At 40.8% G+C, this 23,268-nt stretch overlaps 3 protein-coding genes across 6 annotated transcripts in view; all 3 read right to left on the minus strand.

The window, feature by feature from the left end:
- ezrb (ezrin b) overlaps positions 1-3,065 on the minus strand; it is a 29,894-nt gene extending 26,829 nt beyond the window's left edge. The window contains exons 1-2 of one of the 2 annotated variants that reach the window (XM_076167978.1): positions 2,937-3,065; positions 1,296-1,411 (exon numbers count right to left, since the gene is read on the minus strand). In XM_076167978.1, coding sequence (XP_076024093.1) covers positions 1,296-1,307 — 12 coding nt within the window. In that variant the 5' untranslated portion in view covers positions 1,308-1,411; positions 2,937-3,065. Of the gene's footprint in view, positions 1-1,295; positions 1,506-2,936 lie in introns of those variants that run through there. The other variant, XM_076167977.1, reaches the window with a different exon arrangement.
- Positions 3,066-5,118: 2,053 nt separating this feature from the next.
- On the minus strand, positions 5,119-11,488 carry rsph3 (radial spoke head 3). 3 transcript variants are annotated; one of them, XM_076168037.1, is made up of 8 exons: positions 11,410-11,488; positions 9,583-9,670; positions 9,343-9,484; positions 6,799-6,944; positions 6,491-6,694; positions 6,103-6,265; positions 5,812-5,898; positions 5,119-5,215 (listed from the first exon to the last, which is right to left on the minus strand). In XM_076168037.1, the coding sequence occupies exons 1-8, from the start codon at positions 11,463-11,465 to the stop codon at positions 5,169-5,171; spliced, it is 933 nt and encodes a 310-aa protein (XP_076024152.1). In that variant the 5' UTR covers positions 11,466-11,488; the 3' UTR covers positions 5,119-5,168. The 3 variants fall into 3 exon arrangements, with proteins under 3 accessions (XP_076024152.1, XP_076024151.1, XP_076024150.1); XM_076168036.1 differs by lacking the exon at positions 11,410-11,488 and adding an exon at positions 10,038-10,226 and having other exon boundaries at positions 9,589-9,670; XM_076168035.1 differs by lacking the exon at positions 11,410-11,488 and adding an exon at positions 10,038-10,226.
- Positions 11,489-11,857: 369 nt separating this feature from the next.
- tagapb (T cell activation RhoGTPase activating protein b) lies at positions 11,858-18,846 on the minus strand. Its single transcript, XM_076168034.1, has 10 exons — positions 18,683-18,846; positions 17,558-17,643; positions 17,416-17,469; positions 17,066-17,135; positions 16,620-16,780; positions 15,839-16,000; positions 15,205-15,314; positions 14,712-14,898; positions 14,346-14,436; positions 11,858-14,225 (listed from the first exon to the last, which is right to left on the minus strand). Exons 2-10 carry the CDS (start codon positions 17,582-17,584, stop codon positions 13,069-13,071), a joined length of 2,019 nt encoding a protein of 672 aa, XP_076024149.1. The 5' UTR covers positions 17,585-17,643; positions 18,683-18,846; the 3' UTR covers positions 11,858-13,068.
- Between the last annotated feature and the right edge of the window lie 4,422 nt (positions 18,847-23,268).

Consider the following 23,268-nt stretch of genomic DNA (forward strand, 5'->3'; position numbering starts at 1 on the left):
TCTTACTCACTGCTTGAACACACCCCTGTGCGTCAGCCAGAACCACACTGGGAGTCTAATTTAAGAAAAAGTCCTGTGCCCTTAAGATTAAAATGGAAATGTACCTGAATTTTACTGATACTTGTTTGATGCAAATTTCCATCATATTTTCCTCTCAAACATACATAGTCTGCCATATACCTACTGGAAGTTTCCAAACAGCTTACTGACAGAGGACATGCGTGTCTGCATGCAAGAGCTGGGGTGGGGCAAAGGGAGTAGAGGAGCACTTACAGAGGAACAGGACAACACAGGACAGCTTCAAAGGCAAAGGTGTGTTGCTCTTCAAAGTAAAATCATTATTGTGGTATTATAAGCATCATTATTCTTGTTCTAAGCAAAGCAGTTGATGTTCACCATCACTGATAGTACACCCCCAGCATATGAGAGGAGGGGCAGTCCCCTCTAAAACAGAACCCATATTGCTTCAGTTATTAACTTACTGTGACTAACTTAAGTCAGTAATTGAGTAGGTTAATCAGTTTGAAGTTATATTTGTTATTCAACAAAGTCATGTTTGTCCTGTAATGTTTGTCCTGTTTTAGATTGAGTGACTTTATAAAAAAAGTAGAATTCTGATAGTATGTAATTAGAACAGCAAGTCAAAGTCATATGTTGCCCCGTGATTCAACTTGAAGAGCTGAAGAAACTGAAAGCACATTAACACTGAGGAACTACTGAATAGGTTAATTGATTAATATCTTCAATGACAAAACATAATGACATAAAGTTCCCAGAACCAAAAGTAATAATTTCAAATTCATGTCAGACAAACAAACAAGAAACGGTCAATTCAAAGACAGAAAAGCGTCAAAACTTCATATGTGAAGTGGAAGAGCAAGACTTCGGCATTTTTAACTTGACAATAGACTAAAATGATTGATCGATTCTGGTCATAGTTAATTGTGGTAAAATAGGACAGAGTCGCTGTTCTTGTGAGGTGATTTTTGATTTTTAGTCCTTTGTGTAGGTTAAATGATGAAAACCTTAAGTCGACGTACAACACTATACAATATGGAAAAGTATACATTTAGCACTCTGCTCATTGAACCCAAGCATCCTCGTTTCACCTTATTTGCACAAATAAATATTTTGAAATTCAGATTAGTTACAGTTAACCCAAATTCAGTGTATATTCTGTATACAAAAAGGAATTAAACCGATTTGAAGTATCCGGGTTTCGTTGATGAATCTGCGTTGAAAGCAGCTTAACCCGCGCGGGCCAGTGGGTGGGAGTAAACCGCTTGAGTACTTACCGCTTTGGGCATGTTGAAGTCCTTTTAGTGGCTCTGTGCGCCGAACTGTTAGAAGAGTTTCCTGAGCTCCGTGCGGCTGTCTGTCTGTCTGTCTGTCTGTCTGTCGGTGTGCCTTTCTGAGGAGAGAAAGAAGGGAGACCGTGCTTTACTCACTCCTGTCGCCTCACTTTAAACTCCTGCTGGAGGCTCAGTCGATGAATCAGACGGGAGCGCTCCCAAGCTAGCGACTAGCAGCACGTCATCGGAAGTGAGCCTGTGTATGCTTCAAAACAAAGGTGTCATGGCGCTCACTATGCCATTTATGTCCAGAAACATTCTAAAGTGTTATGAATCTGAACCCGATCATAGTCTGGGAAATTTGCGAATACGACACAGTACAGTTTTTGATTTTAACCCCCTATTGTCCAAATTCTACTTGATATTGATCCATGTTTGTTTGATAAAATGGAATACAGTAAAACGCATGGGCAAGAAACATAGTAATAACATCGTAATAGGAAAGGGGAGAGTGGGGTCATGGGACATCCCAAGTGTTTGCAATATAGCTACAAGAAAATAAGTCACAGGAAATTTCCAGGAGGACAGAATAAAAAATTTCTGGATTTCAAAATAAGTAAAACATGACCTAAATAGTTGTCAGTTAATGAAAAGAAGTGTAATGCCTATATTCATCACAAACGAAGGGTTGCTGTGTTGGACAAAGAGTACAACAAACCATGGACAAATTTTTAAGGTATAAAAACGGACGTCTCAAACAGCATTTGATGGTGGAAAAGCACCTCTCTTGTTTTGTTGGCCTTCCAATAAAAACTCAAGAACATGTGTTGTGTTTTGAATGACAACAAATGTTCATCAATAAAATATTTGAAATATTTGAAATATTGACTGGAACACTTGGATAGAGCAGCCTAAAGAAGAGGAAAATACAGGCGCGCCAGAAGGGATTTTACTCTGAATTGTCCCACAGGAAGTGGTATTTTAGCTATTTAACTTGTTGCTGATGAATCACCCAGGCATCAGTCAGGTTAAATATGGGAGAATACCGCGCCTCACCCACTGTGATAAAGTTAGTCCCCACCCTTCAGTCTATTAGTCTTTTATTCCGAAGCTTTCTTTCAATATGAAGCACACACCCTGATTATGACTAACAGATATGACAGTGTATCTGCTTTCCGTTTAAATAAAGTCACTTTAAGAGAAACAGACAAACCATTACACAGCAGATAAGCATCGATACAGTCTCACTGTGACCTTTCAGCTCTTCACATTATGCGAAAACATTCAGACGCTACAAACAGAATCTGTATGTTCGGTGTTAATCCAGCACACACAACGCGATTGACACGAGTCCTGTCCAACGAGTGACACAGGACAAGCCTTTATGAAAGCATCGTAAAATTAACCAAAAATCTGATTTAAACTCATGGACACGACACTGCTGCCTCAGTTACGATCTGCGTGAAGATGAGCAACATCTTCATCGCGATCCCACAGACACCTGTTGTAAGATCTGCCTCCTTTGTGCACAGGAACAGAAAGTGCGCGTAGAAGTGCGGACAGTACCGATCCCGACTCAGAGTGAGCGGCGCTATGAGATTCACTCATTACACGACACAGTGGTCCACCTGGGTCAGGTCTTACCGGGGTCGATGAGGTTGAAAATTAGATGATTGTGATTGTTTCAGGCGCAGATTTCCCCCTCCCTCTGTTCGCTCTGTCGCAATATGGCGTTCATCCCCATTCCACGGCCTGTTGCTCATCTCACCTGTAGGGGTCATTAGTGTTCCCCAAACGGAGGTCAGCGGGGCTTCCGAAGCACCGATCATAGATAGGCCATGGTCGGAGAAAGCTGAGGTAACCCCCGAAAGTCAAGAATATCGTGGAACGTCCCGAAATCATGTAAAATGTGGAATAACATCTGAAAACTGCCAGGAACAACATATAGGGGATAACCACAAAAAGTCATGAATAATGCAGAAAGACGATATTCGCTTTATTATGACCCTGCCTGTGTGTATGTGTGTGTGTATGAACGTGTGCTACACAATCATCTGTATTGTACGTTTACAAATAATTATACTACTCCAGAAACATCTGCAAAGTTTTAAAACAAAGTTTTAAAAGTAGAATGTTCAACTTTTATAATACACATATATAGTTAATAACATTGAAACAGTAATATAACAAAAAAAATGTACAAAATCTGCAAAGGTTTTTCACTTATACTGTATCATTCTCTGTTCTACTGTAATCACCAAAACTTGACTTCTATCATATAAACTCCGGCACTTTGATTGATCTTATCACAGTAATGTTGAGGTAACTAGTCTCTAACCGAAGTATGACACATATGTGCTGTATATGTTTCCACAGTTGCCAACCAACAACGCTCATTTCATTTTTTTATTTTTATTTCTCAAGCGCACAGACCCCGCCCTCAGCTAAAAGGTGACGTCACATGCCAGCCGACCAATCAGCAGGCGAAATTATAAATAGAGCCGTATATATCTGAAGTAAAATGTACTTTTGAAAACATTACGCACCTTTAGCCACAAGACTGGTGTCACCATCGACTGAAGGCACAATTAACCCTTTCAACGCCGTCCTACAAACTTCCTCGTTGCGCGTCATTTCAAACACGCTTTGCTGTTTTTGGATCTCCAATAGAATTTAAATAGAATTTAAATAGAATACCTGAGGTCGTCGCCTTCACCACCATCATCAGTTAATGTTATTGGATTTGGGGGTTTCGATTGTTGAAACTGACTGGGAGCCTGCTGAAAGCATTACTTTGTTCTACTGGTGCACTAGTGGTGATTCTGAAGTAAAACAAATAGACACGAAACATTACCAGGTAGGGATGTAAGCAAGAAGTAATGGGTAATCCCTCCCCGAACCTGACATTTTAGTTGGACCTGATCAATTTGGATTTTCTACATTTTATTAATTTATTATGACTTTCTATACCGTTTATGTCCCTATCAGAGAAAGGCATAATTCCAGGAATACAAATCATTTGGAGATATACTGAATACTTAAAGGCAAAGAGTAATGTACAAATAATATAAGGCTTGTTCAAGAGGGAATTTTGTGTTCATTATCATGACAGAAAGACATTGGTTTTCATCTGCATCTGTTGCTTTGTTTGTTGGTACGATTACTCAAAAAGTTATGAACCGGTTTTTAAAGAACCTTAACTTCGAAAACGGGGAGAATGGACCCACAATATGTCTGGTGTAGCTCTAGATCAAGGACAACTACTTTTTAACAATTTAGTATATAAATAATAAGTTTATAAGCTTCAATAAGCAAAACCAATCCTGATAAAAAAATATATGTATCATTTGATAACGATAGGTGCAGTTTGATGGTGCAGGCTAAAATACATGCTTATACAGTGGACACTTTAAACTGCTGTCCATGCAAAAAAAAAGGCCTGGAATCAAACTGGGTAGGCTGTGACGTTCAGTATGTGGCATGTATTCAAACCACTGAGCCAGCAGATGCCACCACATATCCATTTTAAAATACTGCACTCTGACTTTTAAAAAAGCGTTAAGCTCACTTGGTTTAGAGAACACAGTGAAATGAATGAAGAGGCACAGAGAGTTAATGTGTCTGAGTAATGCAAAACATTTTTGAATTTGCCTAAACTGTGAATGTTAAAGCTCCTTGATAGAGTACACGTAACTGTCTCCATGACTGAGACCGTTTTCTTAAAGATAAATGTTTGTCAGAAGGGAACGCTGAGCTGAGTAGTGGAGCTACAGAAGCTAACACATCCACAGGGTTATGTTTTAAAGACACAATGCATCAACGTTTTGTATGGGAAATGTTTTATTTTTGATAATATCTTAATGCCCATGCCCACTCTCAGGAAATCCTCCTTAGCTGGTTCTGAGTGGCGTCGTAGATGATCACTGCAACAGACAGAAAGACAAGGAAGGTGAAGACATGAGAGTGACATTCTACCTGGTTTACACTGGTATTCACGATCAGTGACCTATGTAATGTTGCAATGAGACCGCCAGGTGGCACTCCAACTACCAGGTCAAGCCAATGCCCCTTGGAAGATGCGTGTATGTCAAAATGGCCTGACTAAATTGGGTAGACGGATATCCACAACATATACATACAGTTTATTCATTTTACAGATGCTTTACAGATGTATTTGGGCAAATGAAGTCAAGACCAAAGCATGCAGAGTAAACCCACACCCTGGACAGATTCAAAATGAAGCAGAACACTGTTAACCACTGAGCCACCACGGTCAAATGGTCCTGGACTACTTCCATGTAGTTGACCTAACAGATGCAGACCAGGGCAAGGTGGCAATCCACAACTGAGAGCTCATGAATTGTTGAATATGTGTGAAAATCTGCATTTGATGTGTGTTTGACAGATTTGACAACATTTTTTGACAACATTTGACAGATAAATCAAACCTAGAGGACAACAGTTTGACAAATATAAACCCATGAACAATGCAGCTTTGAGAACACTTCAATTCCCTTACTGTCTAGAAGCTGTCTGGCAACGTGTCTCTTCTCCAGGTTGAAGTTGACATCACCCATCAACCATGGGACAAAATTAGTCTCAATATCTATAAATCAGAACATATAAGGTTAATACACAGCAGTATTTGTAGCAGTTATATAATAAGCATCACCTACTGCTACAGTCACCACATGACAGGTTTGGCCACATGTGCAGTGATCCACCACGTGGCAGAACATCTTATGTAAGAGGGAAATGAGTGTGAATGCAAGTCAAGGACAGGACAACAACTCAGCAAAAGAAGACTGACCTTTCTCTAGAGGGTCATACAAGTAGCCCTGGCTCCTCAGTGAGGAAAAGACGGCTGGCAGAAGGTCGGCCACATACTGCTGAGTATAAGCACAGGCTGCCAGCTTCTCTACAACTTCTTTTTCTTTCTGCAGTGCCTCCCTCTGCTGGGCGAATCTGCCCTCCTGAAGTAAAAAAAAAAATGTTGTCTCAGAAAAAATCCATCATAATCTCTGTAAGATTTATTTTGATATAGCAGCCATACAGAAATGTCACTTTATGTGAAGAAAAACGTATTACAGGTATGTCCTTTTTTTCTTGGGTGAAATGTATTCACAATACAGCACTGATATCCCTTCAGTAGAAAAGAGATTTTCCTCTTTGATCCCAGCTGAGCTGAGTTTACATACCTTCTCTTCGTTGCGGCGCCTCTCCTGTTCTTCAAGCCGCTGCACCTCTGCCAACTCAGCTTTTCTGAGCTCCTGGAAGGCCCTCTGCTGGGCCCTCAGACAGGCCAGTTCCTCCTCCTCCATCACTTCCAGCAAAGCCTGTTCCATTGTCTTACCTACCAAAACCTCCAGCAATGGCTGCACCTCCCTATCAAAATCAAACAACTGCACGGGAAATGAATAGGCAGCACTCTTATACATATGATCTTCCACATAGTATGCAGACACATAGTGATATTGTTATGGGACCTATCTAATGGGCCACTTACCTCTCCCTCCTCTATTTGGGTGCCAACATCTTTGCCAGATTTGGTGGGTATGAAGAGTGGAGTTGACGGTCTGTCCAAGAAAGCGTCAGTCTGGCACTCAGTGTTGTTAGTTTCTAATACATCACTCAATTCTTCCAGGTAAAGCTCTGAAAATATAGATAGATAACAGATAAATAGATAAATAAATGAGTCCAAAAGCACTCATACATGATGTTGCAGAAATATGTTAAATAGACTTCATTTACAGGCGTTCTTTGATAAATTCTGCCAACAAAGATGGATTTTTATTGCACTTTGATAGAAATAATCTTTGGCTGTCTAAAGAACAGCTGGTAAAATAGGTTCCAGCTAAAACCTCAGGCCGTTGCATAGCTCATACCAAGTTAAACTGACAACAAGGTGATTCTGGCTCTTGTTGTTGTTTATACTGCAGGGCAACCAAGGTGAATGTTTGGTGTTTTCCACACCTGATACCTCCCACAGGCCACAATTGGTCCAAATATCATATGGCACGTTGCATCACTGGTGAAGCTCCACCCAAGCACGTGTCCAAACCTCACATTTGTCAGATAAATATAAAATTCTCCTTCCATCTCCGTACTGTATCTCCTTTTCCATTGTCTTTGCTATCTTTTTAGCACTAATGTGAGATCTAATCTAATCCTCTCTCTAACTTATCTTGATTGGAGATCACTACATCACACATTGTTAAGGGCCATGTGAGCTGGGGCAGCAGACCAAACAGACCAAACCACAGCTGTGCTTTGCCTGAAGCTTCCCTCTGCTGATGGTACCCATTATTACCAAGTGCTGCCTCAGCTCCTGAACCAGCTCCATACCACTAAAAGCATCACTTTCTCCAGCACTACAGCCATTTCTTCATCATCTACACATTTTACTTACTAACTTACCCTGATCATGTGTCTATATTGTCAGGAACACTGGTGCTTTCCACAGTAGTCACAAATACAAATGCATTATGAAGGAATACTAATGCTATAGAGATGTGAACAACTGATTTGTGTTTAGGGCTGGGGCGACGCTTTGACGTCGACGTCATAGATTGTGGAACTACATCGATTTGCATCCCAGAGCGCTTTGTCAAGACTCTGTCTCCACTCACCTAGCATGATAGATTTGGATTATCAATACGCTGAATGTGTTTCTAAATGTAGTAACCACTTTTCTCTGGAACACACTTCCTATACTGGTTAAAGAGGCAATTTCTCAGCTTACTTTCATAATTGCTAACTCACCAATGGACAGGTCTTCTTTTAGCAGGAGAGTGATTAGCCAATCCAGTTTTAGTTCAGGGCTTAGATAGACTCTGTCCACTCTTGGTCAATGATAGTGTGAGTGTAATAAGAGTATAGGGCACATCAGCTGATTCTCTCTTTATCCTTCTTTAACCCCTTAATATTATATCCTGTGACTCGACTGATCACTTCTCTGGCCCTAGCCAGCTATTTTCCAGCTCTGTAGCTCCTGAGCTGTCTCTACAGTAGACAGCTTTTTGCCCAGAGGGACGTGTCCACTTACAGGGCTCTGTGGTTCCCTCTGCCATCTGCTTAAAAGATGATTTGACTTGACATAACTGGGACCGCTTACTGAGCCTAATGCCATAGCTGCTCTGTTCATCACCCCTCCTGTACCTCTATCCAGACCACAAGCAGATCTGGTAGCTTTTGTAAACCTTGTTGGCTAGAGCTCTCATATTACTGAGATGAAGCTCTCCCACGCCACCTAGCCACACTCTGGTTACATTTGTTATTTTAAATGTACAGCTTGAAAAAAATCTGATATACATATGTTGAGCTGATCCTCCATGAAATTCCAAAAAGTGTGGGGTGCTTTCCTCACTTATGCAGAAAAGATTATTATCCCAGTTGTCCCTGAATAAGATCCCACTCTGTGTTGCTACAAACTAGTTTAATACCACTATTATTTATTTGAATGTATTATTTTTTTTTCTCTCTCTCTTCTTTTATCTGTTTTGCTCACCATCAGATGTGGAACACAGTATGACCAACCTGACTGTTCCTTACTGTAGTTGCTATGGTGTTGTTTTGTTTTTGTTGCTGTACACCTTCACATGTGCTTTAAAGCTATTCTCTTTTTCTGTGTGCAAAATGTGAATAAATTAAGTTCTTAACAAAAGGAAAAACTCAAACTGGCGACTCTCCGGTTCCCAAGCTGAGTCCCTATGAACTGAGCTACTGCTGCCTTCATCAGATTAATTGCTAAAAATGATGGTGAACATGCTGTTTGCCTTCACAGAGACTTTGATACAGAAACATTCAAGGTTCTATGTTCAATTTATTTCATCCATAAAAACAAGAAAGTTACACAGCCCCCCGCCCCATCCATCATCATAACACGGCAGCGACCATAACATTAACACCCAGACAAGTCACAAAATGTTATTACAACCCATAGGACCTTTTATGCAAGGCGAAGAACACACTTTCACGTCATGAGAAATCTACTATACCACACACACCAGTTGCAAGGAATTGGCACTATTGTTGAACAGGAGGGTTTTACCTGTTTGTACATCAATGTGCTTTCTGCCATGCAGGGCCTCAGGAGTACGGACTCTTAGCAGCTCTGAGGCTCGTTTACGGGTCACCGTTCTCTTTCTGCTCTCCTGCTGCCTTTGGATTTCAGCCACATCCGCCTGCACTGTCTGTGAAAGGTTAGCGAACATTTTCAAAGATGCAGTAGCCAAGGGAACAGCAAACCTACCATGGATGAAACCTAGTAAAACAGCTGTTTCATACTTACAGTTACCTGTTGGGCATATGTGTTTCCTCTGACAACACGCCGGTCATACATAATGTTTGTATAGATAACATTGCTGTTCTGGTGACTCCTAAAGTATCAGTAAGAGATAGAGTTAGGCTGTTAATTCACCCATGAAAAAATAGAAATCAACCTATAGTATAGTGTGATTACACTGTGACATGGACCCTCCTCAAATCTAGTAAGAAGACAAAAGACATCCCTGTTAATACTGAATTTAAATTATCAGTTGGGAAACACAAAAAACGTTTTCATCCCACATTTGAAGTGAAATGTCCTTAACAACGTCATTGTTCTTCCTGCATACACTCTTCAACAGTAGGAGTAACTTTACTCTCTCTATCCTGTTAATCGAACACTATGAAGTATGTTTATCTGCCACCTGCGAATACTGACGTACGCTAACGTTAGCACTTAGCTAAAGTTAGTAAACATACTGCGGAGACGGAGGTTCTCTGTATTTGGAGTGGTTCTCCGCGGGTCTGGGTCGACTGGAGAAAGTGTACGGTCCGTCTGAATCGTTCTGGGCGTGTTGAGCGAAAGCCATTTTTATTTTTACTCATCAACCCGTATTGACGGTGTATCCACCTTCTCCCGGTAGTCAGGAGTATATACAAACATACGCTTCGTATCCAAGGAAGTCGAATATGAATCATTTTACGTCACTTCCTTTAAAAACAGGCGAAACGTTACATAACATCGTTTTTAAACGGTAAATACAAAATCCTGAATGTCAAATACTAACATCTAATAATACATATGATAATATTTTAAATAGCATTATATTTAAAGGTTTCAGCTGAAATTATTGCCATCGTTCAGCAGTTATAACATTTCTCACTGGCGGTTTTTTCATTCTGGGTGGTTTCATTATTTGGATAATGACAGCCAGGTTCTCAGGTCATGTGAATACTTGTGACAGAAACCCAATCACACTTTGAGATGCATGTGGTCTGGCAGCTGGGATAGCATTCAGATAACAATGCACCCTGCATTAAGACCTCACATTAACATGTGACCTCAGTATCCTCACAGTGTATCCAGATAAGGAGACTGCGTGTTCATGCAAGTGTATATTGTAGCCACTGGTTAACACACCATTCTGCCCTTTCTGCACACATAAACAATTATGAAGCCAAACTGTGCTCTTGCAAATAGGTTTTGCATGACAAACAGGCAACACAGACATTAAGGCAACCTCAGACATTTAGTACATGAAAGACCAAACTGAACTGAAGTTGATGCTAACCACAAACAGCATTTTCACTTGTAGAAAAGCTCTGACAGAGAAATAGGGCACCGGAACCAACAGTGCAGCTTTGTGTCTAATGACAAAGGTGACAGCTCTGTCTGCTCCATATCAGAGAAAATATGATTGTTTACAATGTCCCATAGGCCTGTTTTTTATTTTCCTTTTTCATGTGATACCTAACAACCTGAACAACCAAACAAAGGCTGTTTATGTCACACTTCACCACAAAAAAACTATGCTTTATTGACATGGTACACAGCATAATAGAGCCACAGCTACAGTATCTAGTAGTACAAGGGTTCTGTACTGCCTGTGTGTTATATTCATTACACTTGAACTGCCACAAGTCACTGAATACTAATGATGTGCAAAATGTTAAGATAGCTTCCTCTCATCACGACTGAGTGCTGGTTGTCAGATTATGCAAAACACCACTATGTTTTGATTTCAGACTTGATTTTTGTGATCACTTTCTACTGAATTTGCTGAACTAATTTACTACAACATCAATACTGTCTCGACCTGCTAATGGTAGGAGCTTTAATAAATGTACTTACAGTTGTTGCATTTGATTGCATGATGTTGTAAGGTTTTTTTGTGCTATGTTGTGCATTGCTCACACATGGTGATTAAACTAGTTGAGATTGAACAATGAGGGAGCCAATAATGAGTGAAGACGCTAACGAAAGGAAGGAAATTAAGATGGCATCGTGCTCTCAGAGACAGCGGAACAGCAATTCAGAGAAAAATCTGTCCACGTGACCACATGTGGTTTCCTTCTGTTTTAGCATATGAGCTAGTACACACTGTTCTCTCCATGTGGCCTGTTACTACAGGTTTGGTTACACAACACATCTATGAAGGAGACAAAGAGCCAAACCAGCTCCTCATTAATCCTTATTTATAACTTCCATTTGAATAGTCAGGTGATATAGAGAGTCGACTGCACAGCTCTGCTCTTTGCTGTGCTCATGTATGCATTGTTGGAAGAACTGTGGACAAACATTAGATTCATTGTAATCTGAATTTATTTATACTGTTTAGCATTTGACCTAAAGTTAATCAGAAAGGTGCTTTCATGTAGTGGAACAATAAGAAGACTCAAGGTCAAAAGGTTATTTACAAAAAGTTAAAAAAAACAAAAAAACATTTAAACCATTAGCTAAAAACATATTGTACTGTGTACAGCTGCAAAAACTACCAAACAAGAAAATAGAACATTACAATTCATAGCATATTTTTATACACACTTAAACTTAAATAGCTTTTTGTGATAGACTAGATATTTATCAGGAATACTAAGTAGCTTGTTTTTTTTGTACTCTGAATAGTACTACTAAGAAGTGTAACCACCAGTGGCGACACTTATCTGATCTCAGTGGGAAAGTGTGAAACATTTGCAGATTGCACAAGAAATATACAAAGAACTCTCTGTGCAGAATTTAAATCAATAGTCTGGTTAAACTTTAGTTTAGCCAAAGAAGTCAGACATTTATGGCACAGAGCGGGAATGAGCAGGAAGCACTGTAACTACAGCTAGGCATGTTTAAAGGAAATTACAATGTTACTCAGGTCTTCATCATCATCTCCACTGGTTTTAGGGCACATCTAAGCCACTCATCAATTAAACTGATCAACCTCTGGATCTGACAAGTCCAGCATGGCAAAGAAAATGAGAGTTAGACTAAACACAGGTTGTGGACAGATCCACAGTGTAAACAACAGAAAGTAAAGACATTTGACCTACACTGCTTCACATAGTTGCGCACACATGTGGTGACACAGCCCTTTTCTTCTTTTGATTCAAGATATGTAGTTTAGATATCGTGGCTAAACTGTGGATCCGTTTTACAGCTAGTATGACTGTTGACTACTAATACAGCATTCAGAACGGGACTCCCCCTTTAGTAATGTGGCAGCAACACACCCCTCTGGATCTCAGCACTGAAATTAGTGAGTACAATGACATGAAAACCAGAAGGAATGATTACTAACAGCCAAACATAAGGGTAAAAAAAGTAAAAACACAGTAATAACACAGGTTATCTAGGTCTGCAAGTAAACCTAGCAGGACCTGTAAAAGCTGATGCACTTCAACAGACCATACAAGGCATTTACTGTAGGGACAAACTCTGTTGCAGGGATGCTGTATTTTTTGCCTCAAAGAATTCTTCATATAATTAAAAAGGAAATCTGTGAAACAGTTCTGAAGTCAATCAAATGTAAGACTCCTTGGCATGAGAAAATTCCTCAAACACTGGCTGGCTGCATCTCCGTGACAAAGCATCATGATGGGCTCTGGACACAGATTCGGACAAAGCTCTCTGGCGAAAAGGATGACGATGCTCAACAACGCTGCCTTTATCAGAGTCAATGAAAGAGTCAATGGGACAAACAGATGGGAAATCATAATTCACAGAGGACGGACGGGACCTTCTTTCCAGTGTTTTGGCGTCTTGTACTGTCATTGAGCCATAGCGTGGACACAGAGCCGCACTCTGCAGGGCCACCCCGTAAGATGGCGGCCTGCTGGGCAATCGGCTGTCCACGTGCTTAAATACTTCAATGGCCGACAGGGGGCGTGGTCTGATCAGAACGTCAGTTTGGATCTCCACCTCACTCTGGAAATCCTCCTGAAGGGTTTCACAGGGGTGGGACGGTTCTTTCTGAGGGTCTTTTTTCTTCAGGCTACCCCAAGCACCCAAGCTCCTGGTCCTCGTGAGGACTTTTCCTCCAATTCTCATGGATTTTGAGCGTTTTTTCTCAACTAAACTTGTTTTGGCAACGTCCTGCTGCTCTTTTGCAACCTTCAGAGGCTGACTGATGGGATTTGTTTTTCTGGGACAGGATGGTGACCCCACTGGTGAACTGGTGAAAACAGAGCCCTCTGACTGGTTAGAAGCAGCACTCTCCAGCGAAGAACATGAGCAGTCCTTGACGCAATAACTTCCAGTGGCAAAAGGCACCGCTTCTACATTTGAGCTCCTGCTGAGTTTTGGGAAAGGCAGAACTGGCCTGGACCCTTCTCGACCTCTGAGCAAGAAGGAGTCATCAGAGATTTGCTTTTTCAGAGGGTGCTCTTCAAAGTCCCTCTTCTCCAGGGAGCAGTCATCATGACTCCTGGTGAGGCCCTGCAGGCTGGTTATATTGACTGAGGGGAAGAGGATTGGTTCAGAGCAGCGACGGTTGAATTCAGCCTTTTTGCACCTGCTGAAGATGGAATCGGACAGCTGAGACGTGTTGGCTGTGTTGGGATAGAGGAGGGAAGAAGATGAGCCATGTTCTCCATGTGTGGTGTCTGGACATTCTCCTGGATCTGCATCTGGATCGGTGCTGTCATATGCAGAGTCGTGCTGTTGGGAGCACAGGGAGTCTGCAGAAAGAAGAGTATGCTCAGAATCTCTGGATATCATCAATAATCCCATTTACTGTGATTTTGTGGGTCAGTTCAATGCCATGGAAAGCAACAAATAACACAATAATGTCAATGTACCTGAGTTGTCTTCATCTGTGTCGAGGAGATTCCGTGTGTTCTCCCCGAGTATCTCACAGTGCTCAATGAGGAACTGAGTTAGCTTTGTTACCTTCAAAATGTAGAGGAGGAACAGGGTAAATTAAAACAATCAGACCTAAGATTGGACCAACAACTCTACAAATAAAAGCTGACATTCAGAATAGATACATTGGTAAAGAATCACTGTAAACATATTGTGTGTTTTTACAGCACTTTGCTACACAAAGTGTATTGCAACATGATGTGCAACTGTTCTTCTGAAACCTTTTGAGGTTTTCTGCGCAGTTAGCCGCAAAACTTCAAAGTACCAAAGTGAGAAAGTGAATTCATAAAGAGAATGTTAACCTTCTTGAGCTTATCGTGTTGTTTATCCAGGGGGGTGCTGTCCAGCTGTAGCAGCGTGGGTGCAATACAGACTGCCAGGTTATTGGCATCCATCTTGTTGATGTCTGCACTCTCAAGGATTTGATGGAGGACACTCATCAGATGCTGCAGGAGCAGTCTGTTAGGCGCCGCAAGCTCGTCTACCACCCTGGGAGAGAGCAAGGGGAAGAAAAAAACAGGAAGGTGGCACAGATCAGCTTGGCGCTCTTTTCTGTTCAAAGCTTCTCCTTTTTAAACAGAAAGCAAACGAAAAAGAGAAGTGTTTTGGGGGCTTTTTTTCACAGGGGGAGGATTGGAAATTCTATGTGTAACACCATTTGAAATCCCCTGTTAAATAGAAACCAAATAAATGTTAAAGACTTTCCGTTTGGAGCTTTCCTCTCATTTCCTTTAACTCATGATGATTCTTTATGAAGGAGTCATGGTCAGAGATAAAAGCTTATTGCTCGCTTACTTTTTGACTTCTGAAGCTCTCTGCTGAGTGTCTTCAGTGTCCAGGGCCTTCATCCAGCTGTCATACAAGTCCGTCACAAGCAGGCTGCCTGGAAGCTCCTTCAGAAAACTCTGCAATTAACAATAGAGGGGCAACATTGTTATTCACACAAGTATGCTGACGGTGGATGTGGGGGTGAAGGGTGAGAGCAATTAAATAGTACCTTATACTATAGACATGTCACATATTCTTACATTGCATCCAATATTGAAAAACTTGCAGCAGTAGCCACATAAAGTAGCACAACGTGCCTCCATATTATATGTAATATATTATATATACTAAAGGGAAAATGTATAACATTAACCATGTCATGAAAATTACATTTATGGACAAATATTTACTGACAAGATACAAGAAACAAGACATTTGCTGTTTAGCAACAGCAGTGGTATATGTTGTAAGAAGTAGAGATAGAAGTAGAGATAGTAGTTAGTACCATAGTGTAGAAGAAATACCAGTAGTAGTTACAGTAGTGTTGCAGCAGCACATAGCAGCAGTACTAATAGTATGACTGGTATTCCTTGGTAGTTCAGGATGTCTTTACTGAGTCTGACTCAGACTACATAGATAAGGAACAGGACGAAGTTCGTACTTTGAGCAGCCCCACAAGCAGAGTGACAGGCAGGTCCTTCAGGTCCACCTGCAGGCCACTGTTCAGTTGCTCTCTGATGGCCCTCATGTTCTTGCTGTTGCATGGTTTCCGAAACACTCCCTCTGTGGTCGGCCCTTTCTTCCACACCAACGTCAGCATCTCCTGTAGAACGTGTCAGGGATACAGGGGAGACGAGATAAGACACACATCCACAGCTAACCTGCATATTTATTAATATACATTCTGAGAGGCCACTCCAAAAAGTCATCTTAATTACTGTACATCTGCTAAAAGAACTGCACTGCCAATAACATTGACTGAGAATGTCACACATTTAGCAAGAAAGAAATCTGCGGTGAAATAATTCCAGGTTGCCGTGTTTCAGGAATGTTGTGTCAGTCGCAATATATTGAGTAAAGAAAGTCAGGAAAGTATCAAAAATATACTATTATCAAGACAAATAATTAATTCTTAAGGCGATTTGCAGTCAAGATAAGTCAAATCATGGTTTGCTGAACAGAATAAGTTAAATAGGGTTTTGGTTGTTCCAGAAAATAATCAATAATCAGTTTTCAAATTTTGCAGTTATTTCATCTGCAAAATAAACTACTCTTGCTTGCAGCAGCATCACGAGCTGCACGCTCTGTTCTGATTAGTTTGATTTGTCAGGCCTGAACAATAGCCACACACTTGAGTCTGAGTAAATCTCATAATCAGTAGTTTGGGTCTTGATGAGAGAATGAAGGTAAAGAATTCACAGTAAATCTGAGAGTAAACGTACAGCGATTGGTTTGGGAAGTGAGCAGTCATCTGGGCAGATTTTGTAGAGAGGCTGGCCAAACAACTGGGTCCTGGTTTGCTTGTCTGATTTGGTCACTTTGGTGTTAGGTCCAGATCCTTTTCTCTGCTTCATCCCCAGGCACCACTTGTTTCCATTCTTTTCTGTTGGTAGCAAACATGTTTCATCTATCAGCTTATTGCACAACCTGTTTATGCATTTATCATAGACTTGCATGCAGAATTATTTAGAATTTGTAGATTTGCACAGTGCTGCATGTAATAAGTGTACAGCCACATTAAGAAAGTGATAAAAAAGTTTTAAAAAGCACGATTGAAATGACTGACTCAATCAATTCAATTTGCCTTTTCTGTCCTTTTGGTTGCTGTCAGCTTTGCTCCGATCTCCAACCAAACTGCCGCTGAGGCACATGTACAGGGCAAACTCACCAATGGGCTGCATCGGTTTGTCCTCTTGGTTACACAACTGCTTCAGCAGGCCAGAGGTCTTTGCATCTCCCTGGCAACAAAATAAAGAGAAAGGGATGTGGTGACAAACATGCAACAGGAACGTGTATGCAGAGGAAGGGAGGGAGGGAGGAGGTGTGTCCTTTCAATGGCCCAGAGCCACACCTCCTCACTCGCCACGCCTCCATCCATGTGCCTGAATCCTAGACAGTTTATTTAGATATGCGTACACGTTATTGCTCAATAGCCAAATCCATCTAAATCTGTCTCATATATTTTCGGCATTTGAAGACGTCAAATCTCAAGAAGCAATTTTACATGTGTTTACTTACATCAGGTAGAACCTCAATGAAAGGGTCCATGTCACCTCCTGTTAGAGTTTTATTCTACATGAGAGAAGAGAGCAAAGATTATTTAGTGATGAGTCTATACTGAACATTTAGATGTCTGTTGCATGTTTTGGAGTGGACTTACTATGACGTTGCCACTCAACACCTTCATGAGGATGTCCGGAGGTGAAGAAGCACAAACCCGCTCTCCTTTTTGCCTCTTAAATCTTTCTGCAATGAGAATAAAACATCTAAAAACGTCTATTTGCATCTTGTTAAGATTTAAGGTTTAAGATTTTTAAGATTTATTCTAGTCATCTCTATGCTCTATGCTCTATGAACTCTCATGCCTTTAAATAGGTATGGAAGTTCCTAAGTTCCATATACATTAAGGTGTTCTCTAAAGTTTTTCCTTGCAGGGTCAAGAATTTCCTGATGTTGTGGGTCTGTAAAGCTATATACTAATCTTTGACTTGACTGTGGTACATTTGTGTTTTTGGTCAAACGGTAGCTTTGTGGTACATGTTCCTACCAGTATAAACTTGCTGCTGAATTGCTATTATCTTCTTTTTTTTTTACGATCTCTGACGATGTTGTGTGTTCTGTAAGATATGGCTGTTTTAACAGAGTCTGTGGCGTTAATGAACAGCAGCAAATGTCTTCTTTATAGTTTGACTGATTTTGTATATAAATTGAGGTTGTGGAGGGTTGTTAATTTGTCTCCATTGCTAAAACACTTTTTAGCATCAGCAAACTTTTGAACTGCAGGTGAAAATTACGCCAAAAAGTGAAAAATTTAGACATGGGCTCTTCTATTCAAACGATCCAAAGAACCTGAGTGATGGAATCAAAGCTAACAGGTAACAGCTCTGACATCGTGTACGGCTTGATTGATTAGTAAGACCCCGCTCCCTTTTTCATGAGAGGAGTGGAGAGCAAATTCATTTTTTATGGGTCATTATAACAACAACAATATGTGTGGGTGCTTTGTATTATTTCATCAGGAAATTCTTGGCTGGCTGTACGTTCATGAGTAGTCAAAAGATCACATCGGTGTTAAAACTAAACCTATTGTTTTAAAGAAAGAAAGTTCATGTGTTGTTAAGTGATATAATTGTACATAAACATTCATTCATAGATAAGAACATTTTGTATATTTTGTATCGCTGTACTGATTTGAAACACAATTTGAAATTACAATTTTTATATACACGATGTGCCACTTTGTTGATGTTACAAACTGAAATCTAAGAATAAGAGTGTTTCTTACCAGCGTTGCGTATCTAGCCAACGTTCTGTTATCTCTGCTGAGCTGTAGGTAACATAACAGCACGGTAAGAGTTAAAAGTCCACGGAGAGAAATTCAGAGGCCAGCAGAGACAGTGGGTGGACTGGGACTGGAGAGGTAGAGCTCACCCACTCTCTCTTAACAAGTCTGGTGGAAAGTGTAAGTCAGTCATGGGAACAGGAAGCAGCGTCATGGCCACCACCCCCAAGCAGACACCTTCCACTTCCTTCTCGGGTACAGCAGCTGCGGCTTGGTGTCCATCAGTGGAAACCCCATAGTGACGAGGTCAGACGTGTGCCACCTACAGTTTCACCTGTTGATAGGCTGTGATGTCGCCCAAAGGTTCCTCAGGCAATAACAGTGTCATCGTACTGTGACTGATTGATCTTTCATCCCCTCCAACGCTTACAGGGTAAAGGATGTGACATGCAAATATACTGTATAGTGGCATTGCAAACCTTGTCTTCTTGCAGATTTATGTCTTATTAGTTGATGTATAGAAACACGTGTCTGAGGATACATTCAACCTCTCAGATCAAGATCAACATCTGGATCTGCGTTACACTGTTACTCTGTCACAAATCTAATCACAATTTCATGGAAAATCAAACAAACAATGTAACATACATAACACACACAATATTTGTGGTGGAGGAAACATGTGTCAAACCCACTGTGTGCTTCATCTTCAAAATGTGATACCAGAACAACAGCTTGTTTGATTTGTGTCGATAAATGTGGGAGTAAACGACATGTGCCAGTTAGTGACTTTGAACTTGGACTGTCGAGTAAAATGACTCATTTACTTTGTCCAATGAGCCTGTGTGACACTCTTTCTCTCACACTCGATCTTTAGAGTAAATCCTGGATTTCTGGACAAACTCCGCTGCTGTAAATCCCCTCACACACAACATGATTGGTCTAACTGCCACACTTCCTATTTCACAAGAGAGTCTCATGATGACATTCTCTGTTACATCCCATTTTTCATAAAGGTCATACACCACATGACGATGCACTACGTGTCAGACAACCATGGATTATACTTCTATAATTGGAGAGTGAACGTGTGTGTGTGTGTGTGTGTGTGTGTGTGTGCGCGTTCCTCTAATCGCCTCCAAACTTGGCAGAAACATTGTTCAGGGGTCTGGCCAATGATATTAGAGGGAGATGGGAGTCATTCGGGGACGGTGGGGGCGGGGATATAAAAGCCTACATTTCTGTGCTTCATAGTCGGCAAATCGCAGAGTAAACTCGGCCCTGAATACAAGTTTTTGCTCTATATACCGGCGGGCCAGCTCTTAGACAGCAAATAGACATTTGATATGATCGCGCGGGCCAATTATAGTTACAGGACTGAGTTTGAGACCCCTGCATTAGTTGTTAATGTCATTGAAACACACACACTACACACACAAAAACATTGTGAATAAAATTGGAAATTATTCTATAGCCCCTCAAATATCTGACATCAAAGGATTTCAAGGTAAAAAATCCCAGTTTATTTTGAAAAAAGGGCATAGTCACTTATGTATCCTCACTCTAACTTCGCCAGGTTACATTTGAATGCATTTACCATGAAGAAAGAAACACAATATTCTTGCACTCTACATGTAAGTGCAGCTGATTTGACCGCAGAGTTTCAACAGCTGGCTTGACCGCAGTTCTTAACTTCACATTTGCACAATTTGAGCTGCACAGTGTGTCTGGATTTTGGACCAAATAGTACATAAATAAATGTCTCGTGCCCACTTTTCCAGTTTCATCCAAATCAAAATCATAATTGTGAAAACCATTAGCAAGTAATAATCCCTCAAAATTGCTATTGGAAGCTTTGACGGCTGCAGTGTGGAGGCCAAGTGTTTAAATACAATTTTGATTCAGAAATTCACTGGACACAGAAATATAACCAAAAGAAATAATACTACCGATAATTGAGATAATAATAAAGTATAGATATATTAAAAATAAATACATATTGAGACTGCAATCAAGAGTTATTGTGGGTATTTTACTGTTGCAGCTGACGACTCTGCATAAGTAATAATCCCACTACATTGAAACTAACACCTGAGAAGTTTCCGCCCAATGTGTGTTTGGGTGGAAGTGTGAGAGTGGGATGTGTGTGACATTTCTCTCATCTTGACTGACCTGCCCACAGGCCACGCTGGAGATCAGGTGAATTTAAGTAAGAATTAATTTTCAACTCATGCTGTAAAAATAAGAAATCCATGGTTGAGCTGTTTCACAGGTTTCATATAGTTGATTGATAAATTGTGAGCCTAACATATGAGATTAGATTAGATTAAACTTTATTGTCAATGAGCAAGTACAGGTACAAGCCAATGAAATGCAGTAGTGTTGGGTGGTTTGTAGCTGGTGAGTGACTGTATGCCTTGCCACATAATCCGCGGGGTCAGAGGAGTTGGAAGTGCTCTTCAACCTTCAGTTTGTAGCCATGTTTGGCCTGTGAGATTCCCCTTCTCAGGTTGGCCCTAGCTGAGCTGTAGGCCTCCCGGTCTCCAGACCTGAAGGCTGCATCTCTGGCTTTGAGCAGAAGGCAGTTCACCCATGGTACATTCACCCATGGACTTGTTGATGTTAATGTGAATGTTCTGAGTGTGTTTTCCAGGTAGTTCGCTCCCTCCCTCTCTCTGTTATGGAATTTAGTGTGTAAATGTCTGGAGAATTATAAGGCCATTTTTAGTGTGCATTAATTTTTATTAATGAGCGTGTTGAGGAATTGCAACATTTCTGTACTCTCACAAAATACAGTGATACGGTCTAGACCAGTATCCATGCTTTGGCCTCATCTCCCTTAATTTCACACACTTTTGCCAACAATACCAGTGATCAGCTAATGCCGTTTCCGTGTCTGATAAGTAAGTCTAACTAGGTCAAATCACACAGTACAGGGTACAGAGTTGTTGATGTTGTTTCTCTAAAAACATCGATCAGTAACGAAAGCAAAGCCTGTCCTTAATACAGGAAGTTTTGATCTCAGTGCAGTTATCTGGTTCACAACCCCACACGGTAAATTCCCCCCACCGAGACATCTGTGTTTGTGGCGTGAACAGTGTGGGCTCAGTGGCCCACACACCGATCTTTCTCAAATGGTGGGGTAAACAGAATTGAGTCATTTGTGCAGCAGATACAGTGGTCTTTGACTAGCACACTGACACTTAGAAGCTGGAAATAGTGGTAGGGGGACGCTGGGTGGGAGCCATAATTCATTAACATTGTGGTTTGCGTTTCTGTCATTAACTTCACTTTTGGTCTCATACTTTATTAAATGGGTCATTATAAAGGGGCCTTTTACTTCTGTAACACATTTGAATTACCCACCAACACACCACCATCTGTGCCAGGTGCCTCCAGATGCAGCTGGTCTGTCAGTGGGCTTTACTGAGACAGGACCTAGAACCTTCTGCACTGAGTCAACATGACCACAATGTACATGTTCAACACACCCACTGCCTGTTCTTCCACAGTGCGTACAGTTATCCCAAGGCAAGATTAGAAATTGACTGTTTACTTAAACCAGGGGTGTCAAACTATTTTCATTTCAGGGGCCACATTCAGCCCAATTTAAACTCAAGTAGGCCACACTAGTAAAATCTATAATTGGATGTAAATGGACAACTCCAAGTTTTCCCTTTGTTTTTGTGCAAGAGTACATATTGAGAATCTTTACATTTAACAAACTATCTTTTTACAAAACATATTATGGGGAAGCTGAAAAAATGTGCAATTTCTCCAATAAACTATAACACTAAACTGACTCACTAGCCATGGATAACTCAAAACAAAGTCTTGGGGGAACATAGAGTTTAATTCTGCGTGGACAGATACATTTGCCTTCACTGCCAACAATTCAGGAGGGAAATAATAATAAGAATGATAATAATAATCATTCAGACATTTCCAGAACAAACACGCAGCATTACGACACTGCTGCGGAGAGCAAATATAAGTTTAAGACGAATTATTTACTATAAAATCAGAGAATCTATTCAAAAACAAAAGTGTCCTTGGGGCACAAACATGTATCTGCTTTCCCATTTTTCATTAAACTGCTTTACTTCTGTTTCAAAATTTCTCTTGGACATTTGGGGATCGTCTGTAGGCAGCCTATTTCTCAACACCACTTGGAACTACAGTTGGAAAATCACCTTCGGTAGACGCTGATGTGGAAACACATTTTAGTGGCGGGATGCACGACAATGTACGCTTGTAAGCAGCAACGACGGATTTCTAAGGCAGAAAATATAGGAGAATGAGAAGTCGTACCCACACAGAGGACAGTAAGTCCCTCGTACTGTATGTGGAGCAGGTTGGATGGAAACAGACTTGGTCTGAGGACTGAGGATTTGTTTTGGTCATTGTTGCTGGTGTTTGCAACCCTCTGGCGTTTGCAGGGAACAATCCAGTGAGTTGAGAACATGAAAGCTGATTCTTAAGCACACATCACCATGGTTACTGAAAGTGCATATCTTATTATCATAGGTCATAAGATCCAAAGTTTCAACGCTCCCAACAATGTGTGATATAATAAAGTATAATTTACA

Source organism: Genypterus blacodes, unplaced genomic scaffold, assembly GCF_046128005.1.
Source record: "Genypterus blacodes isolate CSIRO-AG114 ecotype Tasmania unplaced genomic scaffold, CSIRO-AGI_Gbla_v1 ptg000185l_1, whole genome shotgun sequence".
Lineage (NCBI taxonomy): Eukaryota > Metazoa > Chordata > Actinopteri > Ophidiiformes > Ophidiidae > Genypterus > Genypterus blacodes.